The 26,065-nt window shown below is 45.2% G+C and overlaps 3 protein-coding genes and 1 long non-coding RNA gene across 6 annotated transcripts; all 4 read right to left on the bottom strand.

Moving 5' to 3' along the window:
• Positions 1-654: 654 nt before the first annotated feature.
• On the bottom strand, positions 655-2,163 carry LOC146300208 (rho-related GTP-binding protein RhoV-like). The gene is made up of 3 exons (XM_084683322.1): positions 1,909-2,163; positions 1,763-1,821; positions 655-1,640 (listed from the first exon to the last, which is right to left on the bottom strand). The coding sequence occupies exons 1-3, from the start codon at positions 2,129-2,131 to the stop codon at positions 1,194-1,196; spliced, it is 729 nt and encodes a 242-aa protein (XP_084539448.1). The 5' UTR covers positions 2,132-2,163; the 3' UTR covers positions 655-1,193.
• A 5,471-nt stretch (positions 2,164-7,634) lies between these two features.
• Positions 7,635-10,493, bottom strand: LOC146300207 (uncharacterized). The gene is made up of 3 exons (XR_014732199.1): positions 10,464-10,493; positions 7,972-8,034; positions 7,635-7,851 (listed from the first exon to the last, which is right to left on the bottom strand). It is a non-coding gene; the product is annotated as an uncharacterized LOC146300207 (long non-coding RNA).
• An 891-nt stretch (positions 10,494-11,384) lies between these two features.
• Positions 11,385-13,389, bottom strand: LOC146300206 (glutathione-specific gamma-glutamylcyclotransferase 1-like). The gene is made up of 3 exons (XM_084681569.1): positions 12,952-13,389; positions 12,788-12,823; positions 11,385-12,558 (listed from the first exon to the last, which is right to left on the bottom strand). Exons 1-3 carry the CDS (start codon positions 13,120-13,122, stop codon positions 12,019-12,021), a joined length of 747 nt encoding a protein of 248 aa, XP_084537695.1. The 5' UTR covers positions 13,123-13,389; the 3' UTR covers positions 11,385-12,018.
• Positions 13,390-15,547: 2,158 nt separating this feature from the next.
• On the bottom strand, positions 15,548-22,024 carry LOC146300205 (delta-like protein 4). 3 transcript variants are annotated; one of them, XR_014732196.1, is made up of 12 exons: positions 21,561-22,024; positions 21,199-21,456; positions 20,997-21,054; positions 20,158-20,421; positions 19,425-19,485; positions 19,175-19,305; positions 18,790-18,959; positions 18,242-18,461; positions 17,267-18,014; positions 17,026-17,134; positions 16,736-16,909; positions 15,548-16,585 (listed from the first exon to the last, which is right to left on the bottom strand). XR_014732196.1 is itself a non-coding variant. In XM_084681548.1 (11 exons), exons 1-11 carry the CDS (start codon positions 21,612-21,614, stop codon positions 16,904-16,906), a joined length of 2,079 nt encoding a protein of 692 aa, XP_084537674.1. In that variant the 5' UTR covers positions 21,615-22,024; the 3' UTR covers positions 15,548-16,903. The 3 variants fall into 3 exon arrangements, 1 of the variants encoding a protein (XP_084537674.1); XR_014732197.1 differs by having other exon boundaries at positions 16,849-16,909; XM_084681548.1 differs by having other exon boundaries at positions 15,548-16,909.
• Positions 22,025-26,065: the final 4,041 nt, after the last annotated feature.

Genomic DNA, 26,065 nt, shown 5'->3' with positions numbered 1-26,065 from the left:
AGTTGACTCGTATTCGGGGGGAGCGTTTTCATTTGGGGGATGTACTCATATTAGGGGGTGTGATTTGCACTTCAGGGCCACCGTACTGTTGTCTGTTTACTGACACATCGATTATTTTGTGTCAAGTGTGATAATGTTTTGGTGGTTGTAATACAAGATAATACCCAAGGTCAGCTTGTGGATATAGATTACTTGGTCAGCAATCTAACTATCAATCCTTTATCCCTCTTAGTCAGCCAAAGGCAGGGCTTAAACCAATTTGCTATGTTACAAAAAGTTAAAAGGAACTACTTTAATGGAAGGGCTTTTCAGATCGAGTCACTAATTTCAATGACCTTTGTCTTGTAAATTGGGACCTCAATGCAACAGCAGGTGACCATTGCCTTGGATTGAGTTGAGGATGACAAAGTGAATTGAATGCTGTTTGGAGTCCCGGGTCTCTCAGTTTTTCCCTCCATTATTATCAAAGAGTCGACCCCCCTGGAAGAAGGCCTAGGTTTCCTCAGTGATCAATTCAAGCCATTGTCATATACTGTAGCCTATCTAAAGTAGATGTAAACATTTTAATAGTAGCCTGTAAGTCTGTTTCGGTATCCTAATACGTACCCCACACAACTCCTAGACAAAACCACATTTAGACTTAATGTTGCACATTTATTAATCTCTCTATTTGACATAAGACATGTTGTAATTGTGTTAAATATTAACATGAGGGCATTTGACCAAAAATGACAACACAACATGTAAGACCTCTACAAGAGGCAAATATGACTGGATATATAGTTTCTACACATTCCTAATTGCAAAGCCCAGTGTAAAACCATGAGATTTAATATAAATACACAAGGAGTTTGATGGAGATAGCCCAGATATTTGCTTTGCACAGAGGGTTAGGCCTTGCATAGTGTTTACATGTTCCCTGGTAGTGAGCTATGACACCTTTCAAATAAGGATGTCTAAATAGATTGTGGGAATCCTTAAGTCTTGCCATGATTAATTTAGTGAGAGGTTGTCAGTGGGGGAGGGACTCCCTAAATATTCATCAAGTCTTGAGCTGATGTTTATCAACAGCTCTATAATCCAAGGGAATCTTCATTAAATTAACTCCCTCAAGTTAGTGGCACAAATCAACACATTTCTTCAACAGAATCCCACTGATAGTTCATGAGTGTTTCCGGATCATGCATGACCAATCAGATGAAACAGAACAACTTCTTCCATCCAACACCTGAGAAAGTCTTAGCCCGGTCCAGGAGTTTTAACTTATGAGCTTTTTTACAAGCCTGGTGCTTTAGAGACGCACATATGGCTGAGTCGAATGCCTCTTTGAGGTTCTTTTGGGTCAGTGCTGAACATTCTACATATCCCTGCGCGCTTATCTTCTGGGCCAGCGACTCAGCCTGTGAGCAAACCACAGGTTTTACCCTCTTCTGATCCAGATCGATGAGAATATTGACATCGTATCTCAAGTCAGACTGTGTTCCTACCAAAACGATTGGACAAGCAGGATTGACGGCACGGACTTGGGGGATCCATTTAGTGGCGATGTTGTGGAATGACACTGGGTTGACAACACTGAAGCACAGGATGAACACATCTACTTGGCCGTACCACATGGACCGAAAATTATCAAACTCGTCCTAAAGAAAAAGAGATAAGAATGGTATAAAAAAAAACAGTTCATGTAGTTTGAGCAGCTAAAACAATCATGAATGTAAACTAACTGAATGATTCTTTCTTTAAGATTTAGGAAACTTATTACCTGTCCAGCTGTGTCCAACAACTGGATTCTAAATGGGATCCCATCAACGTGAACCAGCCCTAAATGGAAATATACATAAACAGATCATGCATTGAAATTCCCACCTCTTTGATAATCTGATTGTATTTTTGTTCTCGAACACTTACCGGTAAAGACATCAAAAGCAGTCTGTTGATAGTCATTTGGATAACCGTTGGAGATGTAACTCGTGATCATACTCGTTTTCCCCACGGCGCCGTCTCCAATCAACATACAGCTAATTGCGGGTTCACTGTTCTTCTCGTGAGCTACATGCATCCGGTGCTTAGCCGGCCTACTTCCAAGAGGCATTTTCGCATTTAGAAAATATTCTTCTGGCTCATTTTTCATGAAGTAGAAGCACGAGCAGGCTCCGCGGACCAACTGCAGGACACCAGAGCGCACATGGTACACTGACTCATTCAGTCAAACTCTATCACCTTCGGTTTAAAAGAACAATGACGACCAATGAGGTACCGGCTTTCGACCGCTTCAATCAGTTGCAAATCACTGTTCACAGATGGGTTTAGCATAGCAGGGCATCCCCCATTCATGTGACTGCTACAGAAACAAAATGATCGGCTACTGGGAATTTGAAGATAGGCCTAAATAAATTAGCATTCTAACAATTGTAATAGCACGATGCTGTTGTAAAGTTATTGATAAATGTTGGGACTTGGTAGTCGGTAAAACTTATTAGAGGCTAAATTAACCTTTCTCATTACCCCTTCACACAAATAACAAAATAGCCTTATGGGAGCCGACTATGAATATGGTGCGCTTTCTATGTAATTACAGACATGTTACATGGTGATATCAAGTGTCAGGTCTGCAGGTGGCAATGTTGTTGCAATTTTGGCCTTTCAGCTCATACAACGGTTTTGTCTCTCCCGGGTCTATAACAGTGTTGGGAGGGCCAACCCTGATCCTATCAACTGGAACACGCTCTGCTGCCTGGCACTGGTGAGTAAAAGTTTCCCCTTTAATGCATGTCTGCCTTCTTATATTTAGGGGGGAACACCATGGATTAACTGTGTTGATTATAGAAGGGCTGTATATTTCCTACATTCTCTATCCCTCTCTTAAACGGATATTTTGACAAGCACATGCTCTTCAAAAAAAAAAGAAGTAATTTATTGAAATAGATTGTCGGCATCCATTTTGCTTTTCCTTTTTGATAAAGTTCATCTGGACTTTTTCTGCCTGTCAGTTCTGAGTATGAGACGTAAGCATTGGGACAGATGGAACTATTTAGGGGGGAAATGTAAAATTAGACAGTGTTCCTTATCTGTCAGAGCCTGCAGGAAACTGAGGAAGCGTTGTGTTGGAAGGTTTCCACTTCCTGTTTGCCGTTGTTCCTCAACTCTTTCATTCCCTCCCACCTGCACTGGGAGTGAGAGTGAATGTATTGGCCCCCCTCAGAAGACAACATCTGGATGCCCTCTCCATCCCATCACCTGGCCTTATACTGTGGTGGTGACTTCAGTGATTCACAAGTATTGTTCCCAAGTCCAAGGTCGATTCCACACACAGGAAGCTTCAGCTGTGCATGGATTTGGCGACCACATCATGGCGTTTCCTTTCCCTTATTGTTCTGGTTGCATCGCCCAAGCTAGACAGTAGAGGGCAGCAGTACTCTGCCAGTTTTCGTACGGACTCTGGCCTACACAGCCTGTGTACAGTTCAGTTGGTTCATCCAACCCAAATACTTCTCCCAGCCGCCCTGAACCAATTCTTCTCAATCCGGTGTCATGTAAACCCATTAAGTGACACAAGTTCACATCCTGAAACAATAGAATCTGTGGTGTTAAAAGATTATCAATGTAAGCCTGAGGAACGTTATAGGAGAAGTGGCCAGTGTGACAGTGATAAAGAGATAAACAAGTAATTTGCATATGTGGGGTATGATTTCTGTCATAATGCTGGTGGATAGGCTTCATACTGATTTGCATACTGGTTTGCCCTCATTGCCAAGTCCATAGAACGACAGGGATTAGCAGATGATGCTGTTATCCATCAGATCTAATGGGACCCTCATTCCCCGCACACACACAAACATAATGGTATACTAGTCAAACACTTTCTATCAAGGGATTCAGTGACCTGCCTCTTAGGATGTGAGGCAGTGGCCTCCCTCTTATGATGTGAGGCAGTGGCCTGCCTCTTACAATGTGAGGCAGTGGCCTGCCTCTTACGATGTGAGGCAGTGGCCTGCCTCTTACGATGTGAGAGAGGGAAGCCAGAGGGGAGTGGCAGTAGGGAAGTTGGTAGTGGGTTAGGGTTAGAGAAGTGTGTTCCACAGGCCTGCCCACCTCCAGACACCTGGGGCCAGGACACATGCCTCTCCCTGCCCACCTCCAGACACCTGGGGCCAGGACACATGCCTCTCCCTGCCCACCTCCAGACACCTGGGGCCAGGACACATGCCTCTCCCTGCCCACCTCCAGACACCTGGGGCCAGGACACATGCCTCTCCCTGCCCACCTCCAGACACCTGGGGCCAGGACACATGCCTCTCCCTGCCCACCTCCAGACACCTGGGGCCAGGACACATGCCTCTCCCTGCCCACCTCCAGACACCTGGGGCCAGGACACATGCCTCTCCCTGCCCACCTCTCCCTGGCTCCCTCTGGCAGGATCTCCCCTGTCCTTCAGTCCTGATTCTGTGTTGACTCAGATAGGACTCGGGTGGCAGCGACTCTTTCCATTTTTTCCTTTTAGAGAGGAATTTGTGTTCTGTTTTTAATAGATTTTTACAACCAGCTCTGTTTCAAATTGGGGATGTTGTTGATGCTTGAATCAAAGCTTGGTTTGTAAGGAAAGCCAAGCCAGTCTGTATCCATCTATTTACTACTTACTTTGTTCCTGCTCCATGACACCTGGCAGGGGTCCAGGAGGAGGGGGGCTAATCCGACCCTCCTAGAGATGTCCATAGGGGGCCTGGCTTATGCTCCAAAACTGCCACAAACGACCCATCTATCAGCCTGTTGAGGAGTCACAGTACATTAAATAACTATCCCCTTTTGAGTTACTTCATCGCTTGAGGATAGGATGGACTGCCTGTAGAGTAGAGCAGGGCTGGCTGATTCAGCTCCCGAAGAGCTACCCTCCAGAAGGTTTTCGCTCCAATTCCAGTTATGACAAACAAGATCTAGCTTCTCAGCCAGATCATTATCAGAATCATGTGTGCTGGATTAGGGATTAGGTTTGGAATCAAAACCTTCAAGACAGTAGCTCTCCAGGAACAAGGCTGGCAGGCCCTGGAGTACAGTAACATGCCACTGTAAGTCTTAGAGTCTTATAGGGCTTCTCATAACTCATAGTTATGTTACAGTGCTGTTTCTGGGTGAACACAAACCATCTGTCTCAATGTGTCCGGGCAACAGCCCTGTCAGTTTCCCGTCATCACTTTGGAAGCGGTGGGCTGGTGGTGTAACTGTAGTCTTGTGTTTGGAGGGTTGTGCGGTCCCCTGGCCCCTGGGTCAGCGTCGCCCAGCTCCAGCAGAGCATGTCCTGGAACACCTCCCGCACTCAGGGACCAGCTGACCCTGCTACAGAACTCTTGTAGCAGCAGAGGGAAGCTGAAATCTCTTTCTCTCTGTCAACACCTTCACCCTGTCTTGGGTTCTTCTCTGATCTATGCTGCTCAAGGATGATTGGCTGGTCATGGTTCCTTCAGTGGAAAATCCTGTTCCAAATATTTTGGAGTGGGTTTTTTTCCACGGTTTTGTGTCAGACTACATGTTGGGGTCATCAAAGTTTTGAGTTATGACCATTCCCTCCAGCACCCTCAGACCTGTTTACTTTCTTCATGGTATTCAACAAGCTCGATAACAACATCAATGAAAATCTCACACTTTTTCCTTTGGAACGTCTCATTTTTCTCTGTATTTGGATGCAATCAGCTTAAGATCAATCCAAGCCTCTGGTCTTTTAAGATTTGAATCAATATAAACAACTAAAAAATGTTACTTCAATAGACAATTTACTAACAAATGTGTTTCCTAAGCACTCAAGACAAATACGTACCATGTGGACTTGATTCCTGCCAAAATGTGGTGATTTTATTCATCACCTCAGGAAATAACTTTAATGCTAAAATAGCGTGATAGCGAGAGTGATTCCAAGAAGAAGAAATTGGTTGTTTATGAAGCCTTTTCGTTTATTTTTATTTGGACCCCATTTGAGGATTATGGGTATTTTTGAGTCACTTTTCTTTGGGACTGAGAATGCACTGATATAAAATTCAAGAACATTCACCTTATCGAGGTCAGAACGGTTCTGTAATAGAGTGGGTAAATATATATTTATATATTTAAAACACAAGATAGAAATCTTGTCAACCAAACATCAAAAGGAATTCCATTAAAGACCAGATGATTCCAGTTATTATTTAACACAAAATTAGAGTAATTACACTCCACAGAAATGTTTACTCAGTTTTGCATTTATATCCTTTTGGGAAACTTCTAAGGGAGATTTGGTCCAAACAACCTTTTAAACCTGTGAATCAAAGATAGTTCTGGATCAAAGCTGCTCACTTTGAAGACTCTTATCGTCAGCAGACAGACTGCTGGCTGAAAGTCACACCTCTTCAGTAGCTGTCAAACCTGTCCACATCTCACAACGCCACACATGCTCTGAAGCCAAGAAGAGTTTCAAAGATCTGTTTGCACATGTTTTAACAGTGCTGAGGTTGTCAGCATCTGCTGTGCCTGTCCCTTTTTCAAGGTCATCAGGGCAAACCGGATGACTTTGCTTTAGTATGAACGTTAGGGGTCGCTTTGGGTCGAGAAAACCGAGCTGTAAATAAAATTCATGATTGTTATTGTTATTTCATATTCTGAAACAATGTGATGAATCACCCCGGTGACCCAGGTACAGAATTTCTGACCAGCCCCCCCCCCCCCCCCCCCCTTCCCAGAAGCTTGTCTGAGCTCTCACACTGAGAAACTCGCAGAACGGCAGTGTGTGCAACGATTTAGGAAGAGCACAAGGTAAACAGGAAGAATCCTGCGTGTTCTTCAATCTCCAAATATCAAACAAAATTATAAGTTTCTACATGAAACTATTTCACAAATCCTTAACAGTATTCTCAGCTGCATACAGGGATCCAATCAGTTTAGTTTAATGAGTTGTTGATGAACTGACATTACCAAGTGAGTTGAATACTGATAAGATAGACATGAAGAAAGTAAAAAAGGATTTTGTGTTTGATAAAGTAATTAGGACTGCACACATCAACACAGATCCTTTCTCACAATGGCCCAGCATCGACTTCATTGTCTGCTGTAAAGGAGACTTAGAAACAGTGGAAAAGCATTGAGATCCGACCCCTGTTAGTCTGTGGGAAAAACGGGCTCCCCTTCCTGTTCCCTGAGAGTAAACGCTGTCCAGAAAAATAGCAGGAAACCACCATGGCCTTTTGATATGTGCTAAGTGAGTCAGTACATTGAGTCAGTACAGTGAGTCAGTACATTGAGTCAGTACAGTGAGTCAGTACAGTGAGTCAGTACAGTGAGTCAGTACATTTAGTCAGTACAGTGAGTCAGTACAGTGAGTCAGTACAGTGAGTCAGTACACAAGTGTTTACAGTCCGCCTACTGTACAACAGAGCTGTCTGTCTCTATCATGCCCACGATCTCTGCTCTTTGGTAAATACCCCTGCAGGGAAACGCTAACTCCGCAGGGATTATAATTGTGTTCATTGAGCAGATGCTTTCATCCAAAATACATCCGATGTTACATAGGCCCACAAGTTGTGTATTCCACGTGTTGTGTGAGATTAAGGGGTCATATTTACATTCAAATGGAGGTATGACACTTTTTAATTAGTATACATTTTGTAGTCCATCTGAGACTGCAATACTGTCTCAATGTATGGATGTGAATTATGCTAGCATGCAGCAGCGCTCCAGGCTAGCATGTTATCACCGGACCACGAACAAAGTCTTTCCACTTTGTTTCTCGGCAACAACGTTCCTTATCCTCGTCTTTTTCAGTGTTGCTCCCAGCCAACACATCCAGCAGGGGGCGCCGTTGCCTGATTTCTGTCTCGGATGATCCTCGATCTGCTCTGAAAGACAACAAGTTGACTCAAGCAGTTTTTTTCTCCGTTTCAGCACTGACTGGTTTGTGTTGACAACCAACACATCGCGATATAGATGAGAGAGTGAGATAAAGTCCCTCACCAAGCAGGATGACCACACAGTGGTCAGACAGTGTTGTCATGCTGCCTGGGGCTTCACTGTGGACTGCAATGCAAACAGAGAGCATGTGTTTACCAACCCACAGCACCCTGCCTCAATAGTTGATTACTACACATTCACATTGATTTGATTCCCTCAGCACCCCCCCCCCCCCCCTATCAGTGACAGTCTTTTGAGGGATGATCTCACTGAGCCATTTCACCCCAGGGCCCAAACACCCTTCAGCCAGCCGGGTGGGCCAGGGTGTGCTTGAGTAAAAATGAGATTAGGGAAATGAAATGAAGAGCGTTGAAAGGGCCATACCACAGGGGTGGGCCTGGCTGAGCAAGCACTGGGCAGCTGTCTGGCAGTGGCTCTAATTGGGTCAGACCAGGTTCAGACCCCAGTCCTGGCTCACACTGATTGGATTACGGGATCCAGAGGTTGTTAATTTGGTTGTGTGTGGATGAGGATGACTCCTCACGGTGACTAACAGACGTATAAGGGCTTTCTCAGTGTGATAATGATGGATAAATGTATGATTTGGATTTTCGCTGCGGTTTCTGTTACAATACATGCATTTTTTTCTGTTACAACGCGCGACTAATTGAAAGTAATATAACAGCATGTGTGGTTTAAAGCAGAGCAGGCGTCTCAGGAATGAAGCTTCGTGTTTTCAAGACCGCTCCGTCACAGCTCCCTAACTCGTCTCCAGATATCCCTGGGACACGAGAGGATTGCAATCTTCACATGTTTTGAGCTGTTCTACAATGTTGCTGAGTGTGATTGAGCTCATCCGCTGAGTGTTGAGAGATGGCAGGTTTACTGACTGGTCGTTAGCCTTTTTGATGTGTCATTAGCCTGGCTGGCCTCCTGTGTTGTGGGGATCCTGACCCTGATGGGCTGATGTCCAGGGGGGGAGGGGCCTCTGGGAGGTCAGCTGGGTCTGAGTGGAGGGTCCTGACCTTGGGGGCTGGCTCTTGTATCAAGGGGCAGGGGGCTTAAGTGTCCGGACTCCATTAGGGCCCTAATTGCTTTCTCTTTAACGTACTTTCGGGGCGACCTTTAGGCCTCTGCTGACCGCACTGTGGGTGAAAGGTCAGGGTTCAGTCTGGGTATCACATTAGCATGCAGGTGGATGAGCGGGGCCAAAGGGGTTTGGAGAGTGCGACCTCTGTTCTGCTCAGCAAGAGGCTGAGGACTGGGATCTTTGAGAAGATGTGACCTCATGTGAGGATGTGACCTCACGTGAGGATGTGACCTCATCCTCCACGCCTCCTCACTGTGCACTTTCAATGTGATGTGTGTGTCCTGGGTGTGTGTCCTGGGTGTGTGTCCTGGGTGTGTGTCCTGGGTGTGTGTTCTGGGTGTGTGTTCTGGGTGTGTGTCCTGGGTGTGTGTCCTGGGTGTGTGTTCTGTTCACCAGACAATGGCTGGGTTTCCCTCTTTCAGGGAAATAACCTCAGAGAGGATGAAGGACAGAAGGGGCACAGAACTGAACAGAAGGTTATGATCAAATTCAAAACCATTCTCAAAATCTTAGTCGTTATTAAGACTTGAGGGTTTCATGCAACTTTCACATGGTCTCTGGTTGTCTCTGTCTTCTGCATGAAGCGATTCATCTCTCTAATTGGATTTGTTTTGATTTTGTCTTTAATGTCCACTTACAGTGAGGCCTGGTGTGTGAGGTAATGGGGAGGGTCAGGGATGATGGTATGGTCTGTGTCAAGCCTCTCTGGACAGGCTGTGGCTTGTGACCCTAAGGTCACTGTTTCACTCTTCACCTCTCCAAGGACTGCTAACAGAGCCTTTGTGAGGGTCTGTTTATTGATTGCTTCGCCCTAATCATCAAATCCTTCAGAGCTGTTAGGCTGACAACTTACTAAATTCTGGAAGCTGTATAACAGTCCTCATTCATCATTCATACGTAGACCAGCATGTCCAGATGACTCCCCTCAGAGCCTCTGCAAGAAGAAGGCTGATGAGAAACTTGAGACCTGCAGCTTCAGCAGTAGCCTTGTAGACGTATGTGTGTGTGTGTGTCTGTGTGTGTGTGTGCTTCATTCAGCCATGTAGACAAGTGTGTGTGTGTGTGTGCTTTATTCAGCTAGGCTTTTAGTCAAGACTGACATTACTTTGTGAACTTGTATATTGTGGACGTTCTTCTTTTGTTAGGTAATGATTCTATTTGGACTGCAGACTGGATACTTAACAAACAAAACATGGGTGAAGGCTTGAGTCAGCAGGATTTGGCACCTCATTGTAAAGAAACAGGGTGAGTTTCATGTGTCATCTGATTGATAGTTCAACCTCTCATGTGAGGATATTCAAAGCTCTTCACAACAACAATTACCCAAACACAGAGTGGTAGTCAAAGCCGACTTAGAAGTGTCGGGATGCATTCTATTCCCAGGTTCTCTCCCCCCTCCTGTGAACATGTTCACCTCGTCTCTCATGAAGCCACATGTTTCCTGCTAGAGCTTCATGGCACTGACCTTTCACCCAGTTTTAAGCAGACTCTTTGCAACCTCGACCGGGCTTAAAAAAAACAAAAAAACAGCCATTCTGGTTGGTTGCGCACATGTTTCTGTAACGTGATCAAACTCCAGAGACGCAGGCTAGGGAGCCCCTTCTCCTGCCCCTTCCTCTCTTCACTGCTCCTCTCACACCTGTGTGGTTATCTACCAGGGACAGAATGTACTCACGCTGAAGGATTCGCGTGTATTTGTGGGGACACTCCAGTACACAGACCCCTCCCACCGCTGGAAGAGCAACACGGTCTGTTTGGACGGACAGCAATTCATCCAAATGTCAACACACTGTGTGATTTCTGCATACGGAGCAGGGCCTGCTGGTCAGTCATTAAATGTTTCCTCACAATCTCAGCCTGTCACCCACAGACCAGCTGACTGGTGCACTGTGCTTTTTAACACCCGACTTTAACCTACGATAAAACAGTAGCGTTACTTTTACGGTTGGCTGTTAAGAGGCAGGACTGTTTCAACGTTAGAGTTCTGATGAGATGACCTTCGTTCTGTTCTTTATAACGGAATGAAAGTTTGTCTTTCAGTTTAGCATAAGTACGAAATAAATATGGATGGTCTGGTGTTTTTCTGCTACCAGCCATTTACAGTATATTAGATGCATAGTCATAGTACTCATCCAGAACTATGCCATGAACATAACTGTTCTTCACCCTATAGGAGTCCACCGGTGAGATCATGTACAGTGATACCTGTAACAGGAGACCTTGATTCATGTGCTCTGCATGCTTTGATTCACGTGCTGATAAAGCTGTTTGAGGAAGAACTAATATTTGATCCTTCTTGGAAGGCACTTGTTTAAAAAATGTGCGTCCACAAAAAGGTTTTAATGTAAAACAAAGTAGTGGCTTATACTAAAATGTCTAGTAAAGCTTTTAGTTTCAGAACCTTTATTCAAATGGATTCGAAATGACAAAGAAAAAAATACACAAAAATAATAACTTTTATAAAAAGTTAAGTAAACATGTTAAAACACAATGCTTTGAGCAACACAATAATCTTTACAAGCCTCTACAAATGGAACTGAAGATTACCTACATCTTAAACAGTTTAAAACAGATACACTCATACGGCATGTACATGTTAAAAACAAGCATGTACAATCATATTCTTTAAGACTTCAAATGGACTTGGAAAACAGTACCGCAATTTCAATTCAAACAACATTCAAGAGAGTAATACAGTGCCAAAGTCCATCAAGATTGGACATATAACAATATCAAATATTATTGTTCCTCAACAACCATGTAAGAGCTTATTGTCAAACGGTACGAGTCCTCATTTTGAAACAGAAAGTCAGAACGCCTATACAGACCTTCTCACTAAATAAACTGTACGTCTTCCATCATTGCACTTTCAGCATGTAACCGACAAACTCATCTATCAATCTCACAGGCATTTATAACCACAATCATTCAAACAAAAAAGCACGGACGACATCAACCCTGTTTATGAGCGGAGTGTCTCATGCTGTCTTCACAGTAGTGTTGTTGATGTGGTGGGACTGTCAGGCATAGTGGCGTCTGGCTGCCAAAAGTGTCCGGCTTGACGTCACAGCAGGTGTCCGGCCTGACGTCACAGCAGGTGTCCGGCCTGACGTCACAGCAGGTGTCCGGCCTGACGTCACAGCAGGTGTCCGGCCTGACGTCACAGCAGGTGTCCGGCCTGACGTCACAGCAGGTGTCCAGACTGACGTCAACGCCGCGGCCTCGATGGAGAACAGGTGATCGTCCTCGACCTCGGGACAGCACAGCCTCATGAACTCAGCCAGGCGGAGGAGGTACTCGATGTTGTGGCCCGTGTTGCCCCTGCTAGTGGCGATCTGGGCTGCGATTTCGGACGGGGTGGCGGGCCCAAGGTAGATGGGGTTGTCTGAGGTAGCAAGATACACCAGGGCCAATATCTTACCCTGGCCCTTCTCTCTAGGAGAAAACTCCACCATCTTGGTGACGTAGCCCCCTAGCACAGCCTCCCTTACATGGAGGTACTGCAGGCCCTCCTCCACCTGGGAATCAGTGACCTCGTACGCGACCCCCCAGGTGCACGCCTGTGGAGGACAGGAAGTGGACGTCAGAGATTTCTTTAGCAGTAGAGACAGAATTAACTCTGATGAAATACTGTAGAAATGATGAATGAAACGTTGACTGATTTGGTTTGAAATTTCATTTTGATCATTGCCTTGTTGCAAGAAACAGGACTGAGTTCCTAGAAGCATTCAGTGGTTTAATTAGCTTGAGGTTTAAAAACTGAAAGTTGTTGTCAGACTGTCCACTTACATCATGATCCTCCACCAGAGTGACGACTCTTCCTGGCTGGAAAGAGAGAGCAGACATCAGTATAAACCCTAAAAACATCCAGAAACATTTCTCTCTCGCCTTAAGCCAAAAATGTGGCTGCAATTTGACCAACTGAAACCACATATTTAAAAATAAAACCTTACCATGTCTTTGTCTCCTCGATGGAAATTATCTCCATGCCAGAAGCGCCTCTTATATCCCTTAATATAACCGACTTTGCTCCTCGTGAATTTGAAGTCTGGTTTCCAAACTAAAGAGCCATATCCGAAGATCCACAAGCTGCTTTTCTCTGCAATAATGTCCTGGAGCTTCATCGCGCTGCGCTTTGTTGACAGCCTGATTTAAAAGTGCAAATGGGTGAGTTTTTGTGAAGCAACTCCGATTTTCCTAATGATGGTCACTCTGCTTTCTTACGCATTCCAATGCACTTGACTTGGCTCAAAGTCTGGTTCTCTAGAATTCCCTATCCCCTGACTCCAGAATTCCAAGTCATACTCGTGCATATTCTGTAGAAGTATTTCAGGACGGCTCATTCTCTGTGCTCACGGGACACTTCTATGTCCCAGCTGCTTTATCTCAGTGGTGCAGACACGTGTACTTGTTGTTCGGAACGCTACAGTACGGGACGTTCTTGGCCAATGATATCATAGAAGAGGCTGTCCTAGTTGTAACGAAACCAATCCCATCCCACTTGCGAGCATGACAGTGCAGGAGAACTGTCAGGCAACGATTTACGGTTTGGCTTGTTTCATTTGACTCGACGAAAACAGACATAGGCCCAACATGAACACACACACACTCTCGTGCAACGTTTTAGTTAACGGGTTCGACCTCTGTCCAAAATGGTTTATTTATTACACGCTATTTTCACGCGATGATTGAACCAACATGATGCACCGATGATCACAGAGGAAGTTATTTAATATATATAAAACTTTGTGTAACACTTAATACGGTCAGTGTTTAAAAAAGATAGGAGTAGGTTTTGGTTTCGTACAGTGTTTATTTTTCTATAAGAACGTTTGTATAAAAGCTATCTAGTATTATTACTGTCACGACATCCCAGTCAATTGAAACTTGTCACGGTATTTGATGTATTGCTCCCAACAATCAAGACAGTGAAGACTTCCTATTTTTTGCAAAGAGACGGCTCCCGTTATATCCTTGAGTGTCTAGTTATCTCAGTAACAAATCAGATTAGCTATATATAGCGGCATTAGCTTGACACGATACATCCCAGTACTTCTAAAGCTCATTACGTCAGCTCCTCTTTAGATGCATCTCGGGCTGTGGCTGGACATCTTATAAACCAGTAAAAGCACGTACTCTGACTTGTTTGATTATTTGGTATTGGGTTGGGGGAACACATTAGTTACAATATCAAACAATAATGGCCGGAATTTGAACAGTTTCAAGCAAGAATTGTAAGAAAAAGCTTCTTGACATGATTTCAATGCTTCAATATGATTTCCAAACAATGGAGCATGGCCACTGTCAACATGTTCTATTATTTATTTATTATTTGTATGGTATGCAACATGACGTTTTAGTCTCTGTTATACTGAGGGCCTCTCATGTATAATTTACTGCCCCCAAGTGTTAACTCTTGACTTTACAACAATGAGTGACTGGTTACGGGACACCTCTGTCAACATTTTCTAACGTGTTCCTCATTGGAGAAAATCTGCTATACATTTTTGGGGGGGACAATTACATGACATTTTTTCAAGAGCAATTCCTCAGGGGGACACACCAAAATTACTGTTGTAACACATACCCTACTTTGTAATATGTTTAATGTATATTATTAATATGATTTCCATATCCTTATGTTTAAAGTGATTTATTGGGGGGGAATAATCCTATTTTTCCCTGGATGAGGGGGTCGTGTCCCCCCTGGGATTTCTGCCTATGGTCTTCCTGTACCCTTCGTCTTGGATTTTATCTCCAGAATTATCATATATTATCATATGTATTATTTGAAGAAAAAGGTTAGAACCCTGGATGCATACTAATATCCATAATGATTCTGATAACACACCTTTTGAGGCATTATGATATGTCAACTGTTGATAGCTGGCGCATTTTACATTAGAATCAGACAGGAAGCAGGAAATGATGTCACGTGGTCACAAACAGGATGCTTTGATTGTAACAATGAAAATTGTGGCTTTGTGGTTGGTGTCCAAAAGCAAACAAGAATATGGAAAGGACAAATGTTTAGGTGATATTGTTAGCAGAATAAATACAGATGAATGAGTGAAATTGAAGGGTAGGTGGGTAGGAATTGGGGAACTTAGGATAGAAGTGACATCTTCAAAGATGTCCTGGCAAGCAGGTACTTACTGGACCCTGGCTGCCCGGGGAACACTCAGTCAGAAGACAGTGGTCTGAGGGGTGGAGGAAGGTGCTTCCATCCCTGTTTAGAGAGATGTGGTATCTTACACTCACCATGCTGTTGGGCCATAGCCATCCTCTGTACATTACATTTACATTGAGTCATTTAGCAGACGCTCTTATCCAGAGCGACTTACAGTAAGTGCAGGGACCTTCCCCCGGGGCAAGTAGGGTGAAGTGCCTTGCCCAAGGACACAAAGTAATTTGGCACGGCCGGAAATCGAACTGGCGACCTTCAGATTACTAGCCCGATTCCCTAACCGCTCAGCCACCTGACTTACCCAGTACATGCACAATAGTAAACAGGTCTCACTGCCAGACAATGTTAGTTTCAAGAATGAATCGTTTTAACATACAGACTTTAATATATATATTTTGTCTAAGCGGTAGCTTACACTACTGTCCACTGAATGATTGCAAGCACATTGATTTCACATCACATTGACACATGCCTCTCAACACATGGAACGAAGATGACTTCCACAGGATCATACATTATCCTAGGGTCAAGGGTTACGATACTCGTATGTTGCACCTAGACATTATCTAGACAATGAAGCCACTTCCACACCAGGTGATGAACTTCAGCTGAAGGTTATTGGGTCATTTCAACATCTAGTCAGATTTATAGATCTATATTTGACCACTTAACATCGCATGAGACCAACAAACAACAGTGTACCAGATATGTGTTCATTGTTTGAATCCAAGAAAAAAACAAGACCAACAACATTAAAAAATAAATTCAACTTCTTGGGCACCAAATTAAAAACACTGTACACTTCAGATGTCTAACCATATAAATATACATTATGTACAAAATAATTTTATAAAACATAGACAGATCAGTGCTTCATAATATTAAATATCTAGTGAAATGCTAATCTTAAAAATAACATTATTGGTTCAGTAATTTCAATTAAAGGCGTCCTTGGTGTTGTTTGTTATTGGGCAGTGTTGCATAATGACAAGTTAACAGTTAACAGCTTCATCTTGAACGATCTGGCACTGCACCAAGTATTGCATCAATTGTTCTATCTTACTCTTTTTATTAATTGTGCAAAGTGTTCAAGAAGAGACTGGGCTTTTTTTGTAGTTGCTTGTAAGTCCATTCTTAAGGCTGTGTGATTTGGGCTTCATACATTCGTTATCCAAGTAAAAAAAAAAAAAAAAAAAAAAGGTCATTTACAAATGGACAAAGTTCAAAAATGTCCCCCCCCCCAAAATGAACCGTTTCCAGTAGTTTTCCCGACTTAAGCAGGGTAGAATAATAAAAGAAGCTCACTTCTGCTGGCTTAGTGGCGAGTAGTTGATTGGATGCTGCTCATGATCACAATTATGCGTAGAGTCTTCAAAGTCTTTAAAAATCCACTCGTTCTGCTGCAGAGCAGACAAGCATGAACACTGAGGCCTGTTTTCCAAACATGCACTTGGACTAAGTCTGTCAAGGGCTTGGACCTAATAATCACACCAAATGTCAAACGTGTGAGTCTGTTTTGTGTATTATTTTTCTGTCTGTTTCATCCTTACATTCTAACGAAGGTTGGTAGTCCTATTGCATTCATAGAGCTCAGGCTCAGTCCAGTTATCAAGTTTTTCAAGAGCAGCAAATTGCAGTTAAATAAATCCCAGTCTTTCCACACCTGTAAACAGTGCAGAAGATATCCACTTTCTCGACAGAGCGATACCTTCCCTGCATCATACCTGAGAGAGGGAGGGAACAAGATAGTTTTACACTGATGCATGCTGATTGGGTTAATAGTACATAGTGTTGAAAGAGACATGCTCAGTGTTTGGTGAAAGTGATACTGACAGCTTACCTCAGTTGCTATGACACAGTCATTTCTCTCCTGGGCTACTACAAACACAGACTGGTACATTGAATCTCTCAGAGGACATATCGTTGATATTTTACACTGCAGCCTTTCACTGAAAATGAAAATACAACACGTCAATATCCAGGCAGAAACTTGGCCAACGTCCATTTTGTTAATTGATTCTATTCAAACTTCAACATGGTGTAAAGACAGGTCTGTCTACAGCTCTTCCCTGTCCTCTTACTTGGTTATTCTGCCCAACGACACCTTCTCCTCTCTCGCCTTTTCACAGTTTTCATCTTTCTCCGCACTAAAATGGTCATCCTTGTACACCTTGGAGGTTGTGTAGTCCAGGTGATAGTTGACGTGTTTGTGGTTGAACTTCTCAGGAGGGCAATCCACCTCCAGGTCCACCTCCTTGTTGGTGTTCTTCACCTGGAGCGTAGGAAGGAGGACCTCCTTCTGGAAGTCCGACAGGTTGTTCATGGTCTTGGCATCGCGCTCTTTCTTCTTCTGCTGTTGGACGTGGCGCAGTCCCACCAGCACCATACCGAGCATGACCAGGAGGACCACCATCAGGCCCACGCCCAGACACACGGTGTCCCATCGCAGGAGCTGCCTTGTGCTGCCCCCAGCCGTGTCCGGGCTGGGGCTGGGGGTGATGACTAAAGGCACGGTGTAGTACTGGCACTGGGAGCCGCTGTAGTGGGCGGGGCAGAAGCAGGCTGCCGGCTGGCCTCTGGCTCCGCCGCTGCAGGTCCCTCCGTTCAGGCACGGTGTGGAGGCACAGCGGTCAGACGCCCTGCTGCAGTCGCGGCCTGCGTACCCCGCCGGGCAGATGCAGGTGTAGTCGTTGATGCGGTCGACGCAGGTGGCTCCGTTGGCGCAGGGGTTACCGGCACACTCGTTGATGTTGATCTCGCAGCGCGGGCCGGTGAAACCAGCGATGCAGCTGCACTGGCGTATGTTACCGGAGATGACACAGCGCCCTCCTGAGAAGGAGGACAGCACGTCTGTAAACACATAGCCTGGCACACAGGAAGATAATCATCCCCAACGTTAAACACTTTGAGGCCCAGTGTCCCAGACATGGATTGAGCCTAGTGAGACTAAAAATGTTTTCAATGGAGATCTTTATAGAATTGTACTTTACGACGAGGCTTAATCCGGGTCTGGGAAACCAGGCCTAAAAGCACAGAGAAGACTCTTGTTTGTTTACCGTTTGTACAAGGCAGTGAGGTACATTTGTCCACTTTCTTCTCACAGTTGAGTCCGGTGAAGCCCCTGGGACAGTCACACAGGTAGCTCCGCCCGTTGTTCCTCTCTCTGCACTCCCCGTTGTGGAAGCAGGGGGAGTCAGCACAAGTCAGCACCCGTGTCTCACACTGCCTCCCCTCAAACCCCTGTGAGCACACACACCTGTAACCCTTCTCCGCGTCCTGGGGGTCAGAGAGTTACAGAGTTTATCACCTTGATCTGTCAAAGGAAACAATACCAGCAAAGGCCGCTGGATGTTTTTCTGCAAGGCATCTTGGGAAGATTAGGTTGCCAATGCCACATTCAGCTCATGCCCCCTCCGTATCGCTTCAAATGACAGCGTATTTACAGGACAGTCTGGGAACTAGGTCAACAGTTCCTCTAAACGTTTATCTGTGGTTAACCTTTCCCTACTAAAGCATAGAGGTTTGGACAGATTGAGGGGAAAAAAGACAAAAACAGGAAAGCCGGTGCAGTGTGTTGTGGGAAACGACGGGCTTCCTGTCTCACCAGGCAGCGGCCTCCATTGAGGCAGGGTTTGCTGTCGCACTCCCTGACCTCCGTGTCACAGTTGACCCCTGTGAATCCCGGCCGGCAGGTGCAGCTGTAGCTTCCTTGGCCCGTGTTCATACAGGTGGCTCCATTAGCACAGGGCTTGTGGTGGGTGCAGTAGTTCAGATCTGTTGACCGATGTTTGTATTTAAAACAATCCACTGCTCTCTCTCTACCTTCCTGCAGTTCTAGGGTGTCGTATAAACGGACTTGTTCCCCCCACCCCCCCTTTAATTATATACGTAAGTTACTTCTCCCTTGTGTTATTTAACGATTATTTGTTATTTATTTGTTGTTGATTTCTGCAGGTTTGGCTGTGGATGTGTGTTGTGATTGAGCTCACCTTGGTCGCACAGAAGGCCTCCCCAGCCCTCCTTACAGGTGCACTGCCAGGGCTGCACACAGGTGCCGTGTTTACAGGACGGATGCCGTTTACACTCATCACAGAATGTGCCCTGCCAGCCCTCTCTGCAGCTGTCGGACCAGAGAACAGCTTAATGGCTGCTGCGCTAATGTTCACACTCAAAAAAAAACGGACATTCAAGTACTGTGAGGGACATGGCTCTCGTCATGATGTGCGATGTTTTACTTACTTGCACTCCCCTGGCTGTGAGCAATTTCCATTCTTTGTGCTGCATCCCTCAAGGCAGACCGCTGCAATAATGACAATGTGTTAAAAGGTTTGCTTTTAAACGTGTCATTACATTGATTACGCCCATCATTTTTATTTGTCACCTTAAAAAAAAAGAAGAAAAAAACCTTCTTGTGAAATCTAACCTGTTACCTGGCCATTTTCTAAAGAAGCCCTAATTTGTTGCGCCTGTGTGACATTGATTTTGCATGGTTACAAGACTAGTGTTTAACGGCTGGTTAGGGTGAGCAGATGCTGTGTTCTCTAAAGCGGACAGCTGCTTTCATTGTTATCGGTAGGCAGTTCGAACCCCGTTTGCAGCTGCTGTCCTCCCGTTCAACAATACAGCCCGCAATTTAGTGACGCGTGGCGGATAATAATGCAGCGATTAACCCGGCGCGTGCTGCTCCCACAGAAAGCAGCCCGGGATTATGATGCCCGCATGCGCACAGATATCTGACAAATCAACAGTCTAGAGTTGGATTAGGTGAGTGCGATTTAAATGTGTCCCTTCACAATTACAAAGGCAACTCTTGCAAAGACCATTTTCATTATTTTTTTGTCTTTTCTATTTTTTCAGCCGGCATTGTCGACAAATGGTTTTTGACAATGGGACTAGACATTCTGTCACAAAACTCTTTAGTAGACCTAAAAAATATAAAGAACAATTTCATATTTCCTCTCGGATTGCTTACGTTCTTCGCAGTATTCTCCCCTCCAGCCTTGCAGGCAGGATATTTGCCCTTCAGTGTTGCAGGTGTAGTGGCCAAAACGGTCGTCTCTCGGAACGCATATTTTGGAACAACTGTCCCCGTAGTAATTTTCTTTGCAGATGAACCGGTATGAGTACCTTAACTCCGTCTGATTCCCGCTCTGCAAACCCTGGGACCAATCCTGCCCCACTCCCAACTTTCTTTGCATCGCAAAATAACTTATCAATAAATCCGGGTTGGGGGTGTCTGTGAGGATAAAAAAAAACAAAAAAAAAACAGCTTTTATTGGGGTTTTTTTTTTAGTAAAAAGAGAACATTGTTGTCTTTACATATTGTTGTCAAACAAAAACATTCTACTGTATCAAAGCCTGCTTGCTATTCTTTCAAGTGGTTCAAGTGTGCTGTGCACTGCAATTGAAATGTCCCCTTCCTATATTTCAGAAAAACATGTTCAAGCCATTATTCTCCTTCCAAAGGACGGAACAGAAAAAAGGTGTAAAATACAGGAAAAGCCCGCCAGAGGATTTTGGCAAGGTCTAAATATCCTCACTTATGCCTGCTCACTTTCCCACGCCAAAAATAAACTAAAGGAAGTTCAATTGTGTTGGAGATAGAGTATGAAAAAATGATCTCAGGCATGCCACATCCTAACACATGACAAACCCATAATGTTTGCAATTCCAGGTGTATGTCGAAAGTTCGTACATTTAGTTTGGCTAAAAAAAAGTTGTGTGTGAATATTTTTATTTAATGATAGAATTATTTGTTGTGCGCCCTAATGCACGTGTCTCCCCCTAGCGGTGTCCTTACTGACTTCTCACCTTCAGGTTCATCATCTGCGGGAGAATGCCAGGCTTCAATTATTAATGAAAACCCACCCTGTGGAGAAATAGAAATATGATTATCATGGGCGTGCACTGTCTCTTTATTAGTTATATAACACGCATGAAAGTTTAATGCGTCTGAACAATAAGCGCTTAATTGAGCGTTATCTTTTGGCACCAGCAAACTTGTGCGTCTTACCGGCCATGCGAAGTTGAGTGCCAGACGAATTGGTTCACTGAGCCCATCCCTCATTACGCCGAAGGAGTTGGTGCCCAGTACAGGTGTGATAGCTCGGCCGAAGATGCAGTCCCCAGGTGACACGACGTTCTGATAATTTTTCAAGCACACACTGAAAAAAGTCCTACAGGCAGGTCTGCAAGCAATTCCATTCTCCAGCAAACCTCTACTATTCTGAAACTGATGAAGATCAAGCTCGAATACACCAGATCCCCGAACCTAAAGAAATACAAACATTTAAATTCATATGCAATACAATTTTCTTTCACAAACTTTTCATTATTGAATTGCCCAGGTATTCCATATTTCTGCAAAAATATTACCTGCGTAGATATGGCTATAATAATTGCGACGATAATGGAAAACCAAAGTGCCATTCTTCAGAGTTGCTGTGCGTATCCTTTCAAAAGTAACCTGCTCTCTCCAAACAGCTCCTATTCCAAGTGTTGATGGGGAATTCGATAAATGGAAAAGATAAATAAATATATCCTTATTCAAAAGCCTTTAGGACGAGACCCAGCTCCACGATTCCGTAACCAGCAGAAGTCGAAAAAACCTTGTTATCCAGTAATGCAGGTTAAACGCATAAAATTAACGTCAATATCCACAAATTAGTCATTCGTCTGTCTTTATGTTGGCCATCCATCCTGCCGGCGAAGTGTTTTTGTTTGGTGTTGTGTCGGTGCAAATGCGCTTCGACCATGTAGAAACGCACGTCTTCTGAAGCCAATAATGCCGTGTACATGTGGTTGTACATCAGTGACGGAGCATACTGTTTCTTAATGAACGGGACTTTGACGTCTCTCTCAGTTTATATACTTGAGTTGTCATTATGAATACTGTCAATCAGTAAACGCCGCCCCCTTTTTAGCGCAGCCTTGCAACCAATCCCAGTTCTCTTGCTCCACCATCCCTCACAGAGAGAAGACTTCTGACCGAAGCATCTTAGTTTGTGGAACAACAACACGCGTAATAACAGTGCTTTTTTATCAGACAAACTTCCAAATAGACATTAATAAATCGTTTTTCTGTTTCTTGAGTCCAACTTTTCGAAATTGTACGCGCGTTTGTGTGCTCCACAATCTGTAAATATCCTGCATGGGATTTCAAGCTTGCGTTGTTGTCCCTGACGACAACTCTCGCAGGTATATCAAATAGTATAAGATGAAGAAGAAACGTGATACATTTGCACATGCAGCTGTAGGTATTAATAAGCCTTCAACGCTAATCGTACAGCATCCAAATCATTGATCTTTAGCTCCAGTTCTTATGGACATTTAGGGAAGTGTAAGTTATTTATTACCCTGGTGAATTATTTAATAGATTAACAACATGCCGGTTACGTCATAGTTTGTTATAGTTGTATTAGACTATATCTCTGCAGGTTCCTTTAACAGGCAATACATGTAGTACAGCATTTTTTTTTCTTTCGTTTGTGCATAATTTATTAGAGAGCTTCAATATAGATAGCAACTCGTGGAAACTGCGGTTGATATATGGCATGTGTGTATCAACAAATCTCCCTGAACTGCATTGTTATTCAGCAATATTATATAAAATAACTTATCCTGTGTTTAAGATCAAATGTTTGTTGTTAGAGGGAAACAGACAGGGAGTGAAGGAGTAAATGTAAGTTGTTAAACAAATAATCGAAGGGCTCTATCTAGAGAACAGCTGAATGTAGAGAACACTCACACTGAGCTCTGGCTTTGTTGGTCTTTATCACTCAGGGCGCAGTGCGCCCCTCCCTGGACGGTCTACTGTGAGAGAGTGAGGGAACCGGACTCAGGAAACGTTCCCTCGCTAGATGAAGGTGTCTGGCTGTACAACTCTCCTGCAGAGATGACCTCATCTACCCCCTCCCCCCAACCTATGACTGGTCTGAGGCATAGCCACTAGAAGGCAGAGACAATAGACTGTTGAGTATTTTTTGTCCAAACAGCCGTGTGAGAAAGAGGCCCAGAAATCTCCCCTTTCCCACCATTCACCACCCTGCACAGAGCCTAAGGAAGACCTGTGGCCATTGATGGGCTGTGAGGCTGAGGAGGACCTGTGGCCAGTGATGGGCTGTGAGGCTGAGGAGGGCCTGTGGCCAGTGATGGGCTGTGAGGCTGAGGAGGACCTGTGGCCAGTGATGGGCTGTGAGGCTGAGGAGGACCTGTGGCCATTGATGGGCTGTGAGGCTGAGGAGGACCTGTGGCCAGTGATGGGCTGTGAGGCTGAGGAGGGCCTGTGGCCAGTGATGGGCTGTGCATGGCCAGATCCCTGCTCAGTGAGACACAAGCTCATGCTGGAGCTAACAGGTGTTGGACTGGTTATTCGGTGGTGTAGCTGGTTAGCGGCGTTTATAATGGCGGTGTTCAGTCAGAGGACCTGAGTTTCAACCCCAGTATGAGCAAGACTGAGAGGAGGCGAGAGGGATGAGCTACGCCCACACCTGCTCCACCTGCCCCACCTGCTCCACCTTCTCCACCTGCTCCACCTACTCCACCTTCCCCACCCGCTCCACCTTCTACACCTTCTACACCTTCTCCACCTGCCCCACCCGCTCCACCTGCTCCACCTACTCCACCTTCCCCACCCGCTCCACCTTCTACACCTTCTACACCTTCTCCACCTTCTCCACCTGCTCCACCTTCTACACCTACTCCACCTGCTCCACCTGCTTCACCTGCTCCACCTACTCCACCTGCCCCACCCGCTCCACCTGCCCCACCCGTTCCACCTTCTACACCTTCTACACCTACTCCACCTGCTCCACCTTCTACACCTACTCCACCTGCTTCACCTGCTCCACCTACTCCACCTGCCCCACCCGCTCCACCTTCTACACCCACTCCACCTTCTCCACCTTCTACACCTACTCCACCGGCTCCACCTGCTTCACCTGCTTCACCTGCTCCACCTGCCCCACCTACTCCACCTGCCCCACCCGCTCCACCTTCTACACCCACTCCACCTTCTCCACCTTCTACACCTACTCCACCTGCTCCACCTGCTTCACCTGCTCCACCTACTCCACCTGCCCCACCCGCTCCACCTTCTACACCCACTCCACCTTCTCCACCTTCTACACCTACTCCACCGGCTCCACCTGCTTCACCTGCTCCACCTGCTCCACCTGCTTCACCTGCTACACAGGCTCATGTCATTGTGATCTCTGTTGCGGTGGATGTGCCTCCATCAGCCTGAAGACCTTTACAGGAGACGAGCTGTGGGACGGTGGTGGAACAGCCTCCGGAGAGAGACCCTCCCACACAGAGAGACTCTCCCACACAGAGAGACCCTCCCACACAGGGAGACTCTCCCACACAGAGAGACCCTCCCACACAGAGAGACTCTCCCACACAGAGAGACCCTCCCACACAGAGAGACTCTCCCACACAGAGAGACTCTCCCACACAGAGAGACCATCCCACATACAGAGACTCTCCCACACAGAGAGACCCTCCCACACAGAGAGACTCTCCCACACAGAGAGACCCTCCCACACAGAGAGACCCTCCCACACAGAGAGACCCTCCCACACGCCAGACATCCGTCCACCTTCACCGGCTGTGGAGAGGGATGGGCTGTTAATATGACCTTAATAATTAATAAAATAATTTCTAATGATACTGGATTCATGAGATAGCATAAAGAGGCATCTGGTAGCACAGTCTGAATAATTCTGTTACACATTCTTAACTTCACCAAACCACTTTCTCCACCATTTTGTCAAAACTGTTGTCCCCATATTTATGTTTGTATTTTAAGATTCAAAAACCTGGCCTGAAATAATAAGGACATTTTATTCCCTGGCCCTCGGGTTATTTTACCCTCAGCCAATGCAAACAATACCCCAACATGCTTTTTTCTCCAATGCTGGTCTTGTGTCAACACAGGCTTGGAAACTAGACATAGGCTCTCCATAGTTCCATCTGCAGACCTTTAGTGGACATCATTTGTCTTGGAGGCAGTGTTTTATAAAGCTGCCTTCTGATTGTTTTGCTGCTTTTAAGCTTGCGTCCAAACACTCCCAAAATAACATTTTGATCAGGAAACAAAAAGGTACAAAAAGCATATTTGGATTTGGGCTCCTGAGCTTTGCCAGCAAGTGTTTCTATTGTTTAGAAGATTGTATGTAATTCTAAAGTAATCTAAGGTACAGCATTCAGGTCGAGCTATGTCATGTTCTCTATGTCGAATTGAGAACTAATCAGTTAAAAACTTGTATCCCACCCAAATCATCACTAAGACATGGTTATTTTGGTTTGTCGCTTAGTACCTGCGATGCTGCCCTGCCCCTGTCCTTGCCTCTGCCCCTGCCCCTGCTCTTGCCCCTGCCCCTGCCCCTGCCCCTGTCCCTGTCCCTGTCCCTGTCCCTGTCCCTGTCCCTGTCCCTGTCCCTGTCCCTGTCCCTGTCCCTGTCCTTGCCCCTGCCCCTGCTCCTGCCCCTGCCCCTGCCATGCCCCCGCTGCAGCCATCAGCAGACGGGCCATCCTCTAAGGACAGACTTCCTGAGATGTCAAACAAAACATTATTCAATTCACAGCAGCGGCAACCACACATGCATCCACACAGGCATTTTAGTCCATGGAGCTAGTTATAGAGCTGTTGGTCGCAGCTAAAAACACAACATTAGTAGGTGTAAATTAACTCGTTGTCCTCTTCTTTAGTGACAAACACAAAAGAGGAGTGATTTTGGAGTATATTTAGAGCACCTGCTGTTGAAATGTGGCTTAATCAGACAAACAGCCTGAGGCTCTTCTGGAACTTTCCAAGCACCCTCTTGGCGTTTTGTTTAGCAAACAGTTGGATGCCAGCAGTCTCCTACCCTTAACGCCAG

The sequence above is a fragment of the Hypomesus nipponensis genome, chromosome 3 (genome assembly GCF_054491055.1).
Source record: "Hypomesus nipponensis isolate SF chromosome 3, ASM5449105v1, whole genome shotgun sequence".
Lineage (NCBI taxonomy): Eukaryota > Metazoa > Chordata > Actinopteri > Osmeriformes > Osmeridae > Hypomesus > Hypomesus nipponensis.
Note: the sequence above shows the minus strand (reverse complement) of the source record. Positions and strands in the feature narration are given on the sequence as shown.

Coding starts and splice junctions, on each gene's coding strand:
- LOC146300208 (XM_084683322.1), bottom strand. CDS start 2,131: ATGAAAAATGAGCCAGAAGAATATTTTCTAAATGCGAAAATGCCTCTT. Junction 1,822..1,908: donor TGCTTTTGATGTCTTTACCG/GTAAGTGTTCGA, acceptor ATTTCCATTTAG/GGCTGGTTCACGTTGATGGG. Junction 1,641..1,762: donor TGTTGGACACAGCTGGACAG/GTAATAAGTTTC, acceptor CTTTTTCTTTAG/GACGAGTTTGATAATTTTCG.
- LOC146300206 (XM_084681569.1), bottom strand. CDS start 13,122: ATGAAGCTCCAGGACATTATTGCAGAGAAAAGCAGCTTGTGGATCTTC. Junction 12,824..12,951: donor ATCGAGGAGACAAAGACATG/GTAAGGTTTTAT, acceptor CTCTCTTTCCAG/CCAGGAAGAGTCGTCACTCT. Junction 12,559..12,787: donor CTCTGGTGGAGGATCATGAT/GTAAGTGGACAG, acceptor TGTCCTCCACAG/GCGTGCACCTGGGGGGTCGC.
- LOC146300205 (XM_084681548.1), bottom strand. CDS start 21,614: ATGGCACTTTGGTTTTCCATTATCGTCGCAATTATTATAGCCATATCT. Junction 21,457..21,560: donor TTATAGCCATATCTACGCAG/GTAATATTTTTG, acceptor GTATTTCTTTAG/GTTCGGGGATCTGGTGTATT. Junction 18,462..18,789: donor TCAATGGAGGCCGCTGCCTG/GTGAGACAGGAA, acceptor TCTGACCCCCAG/GACGCGGAGAAGGGTTACAG.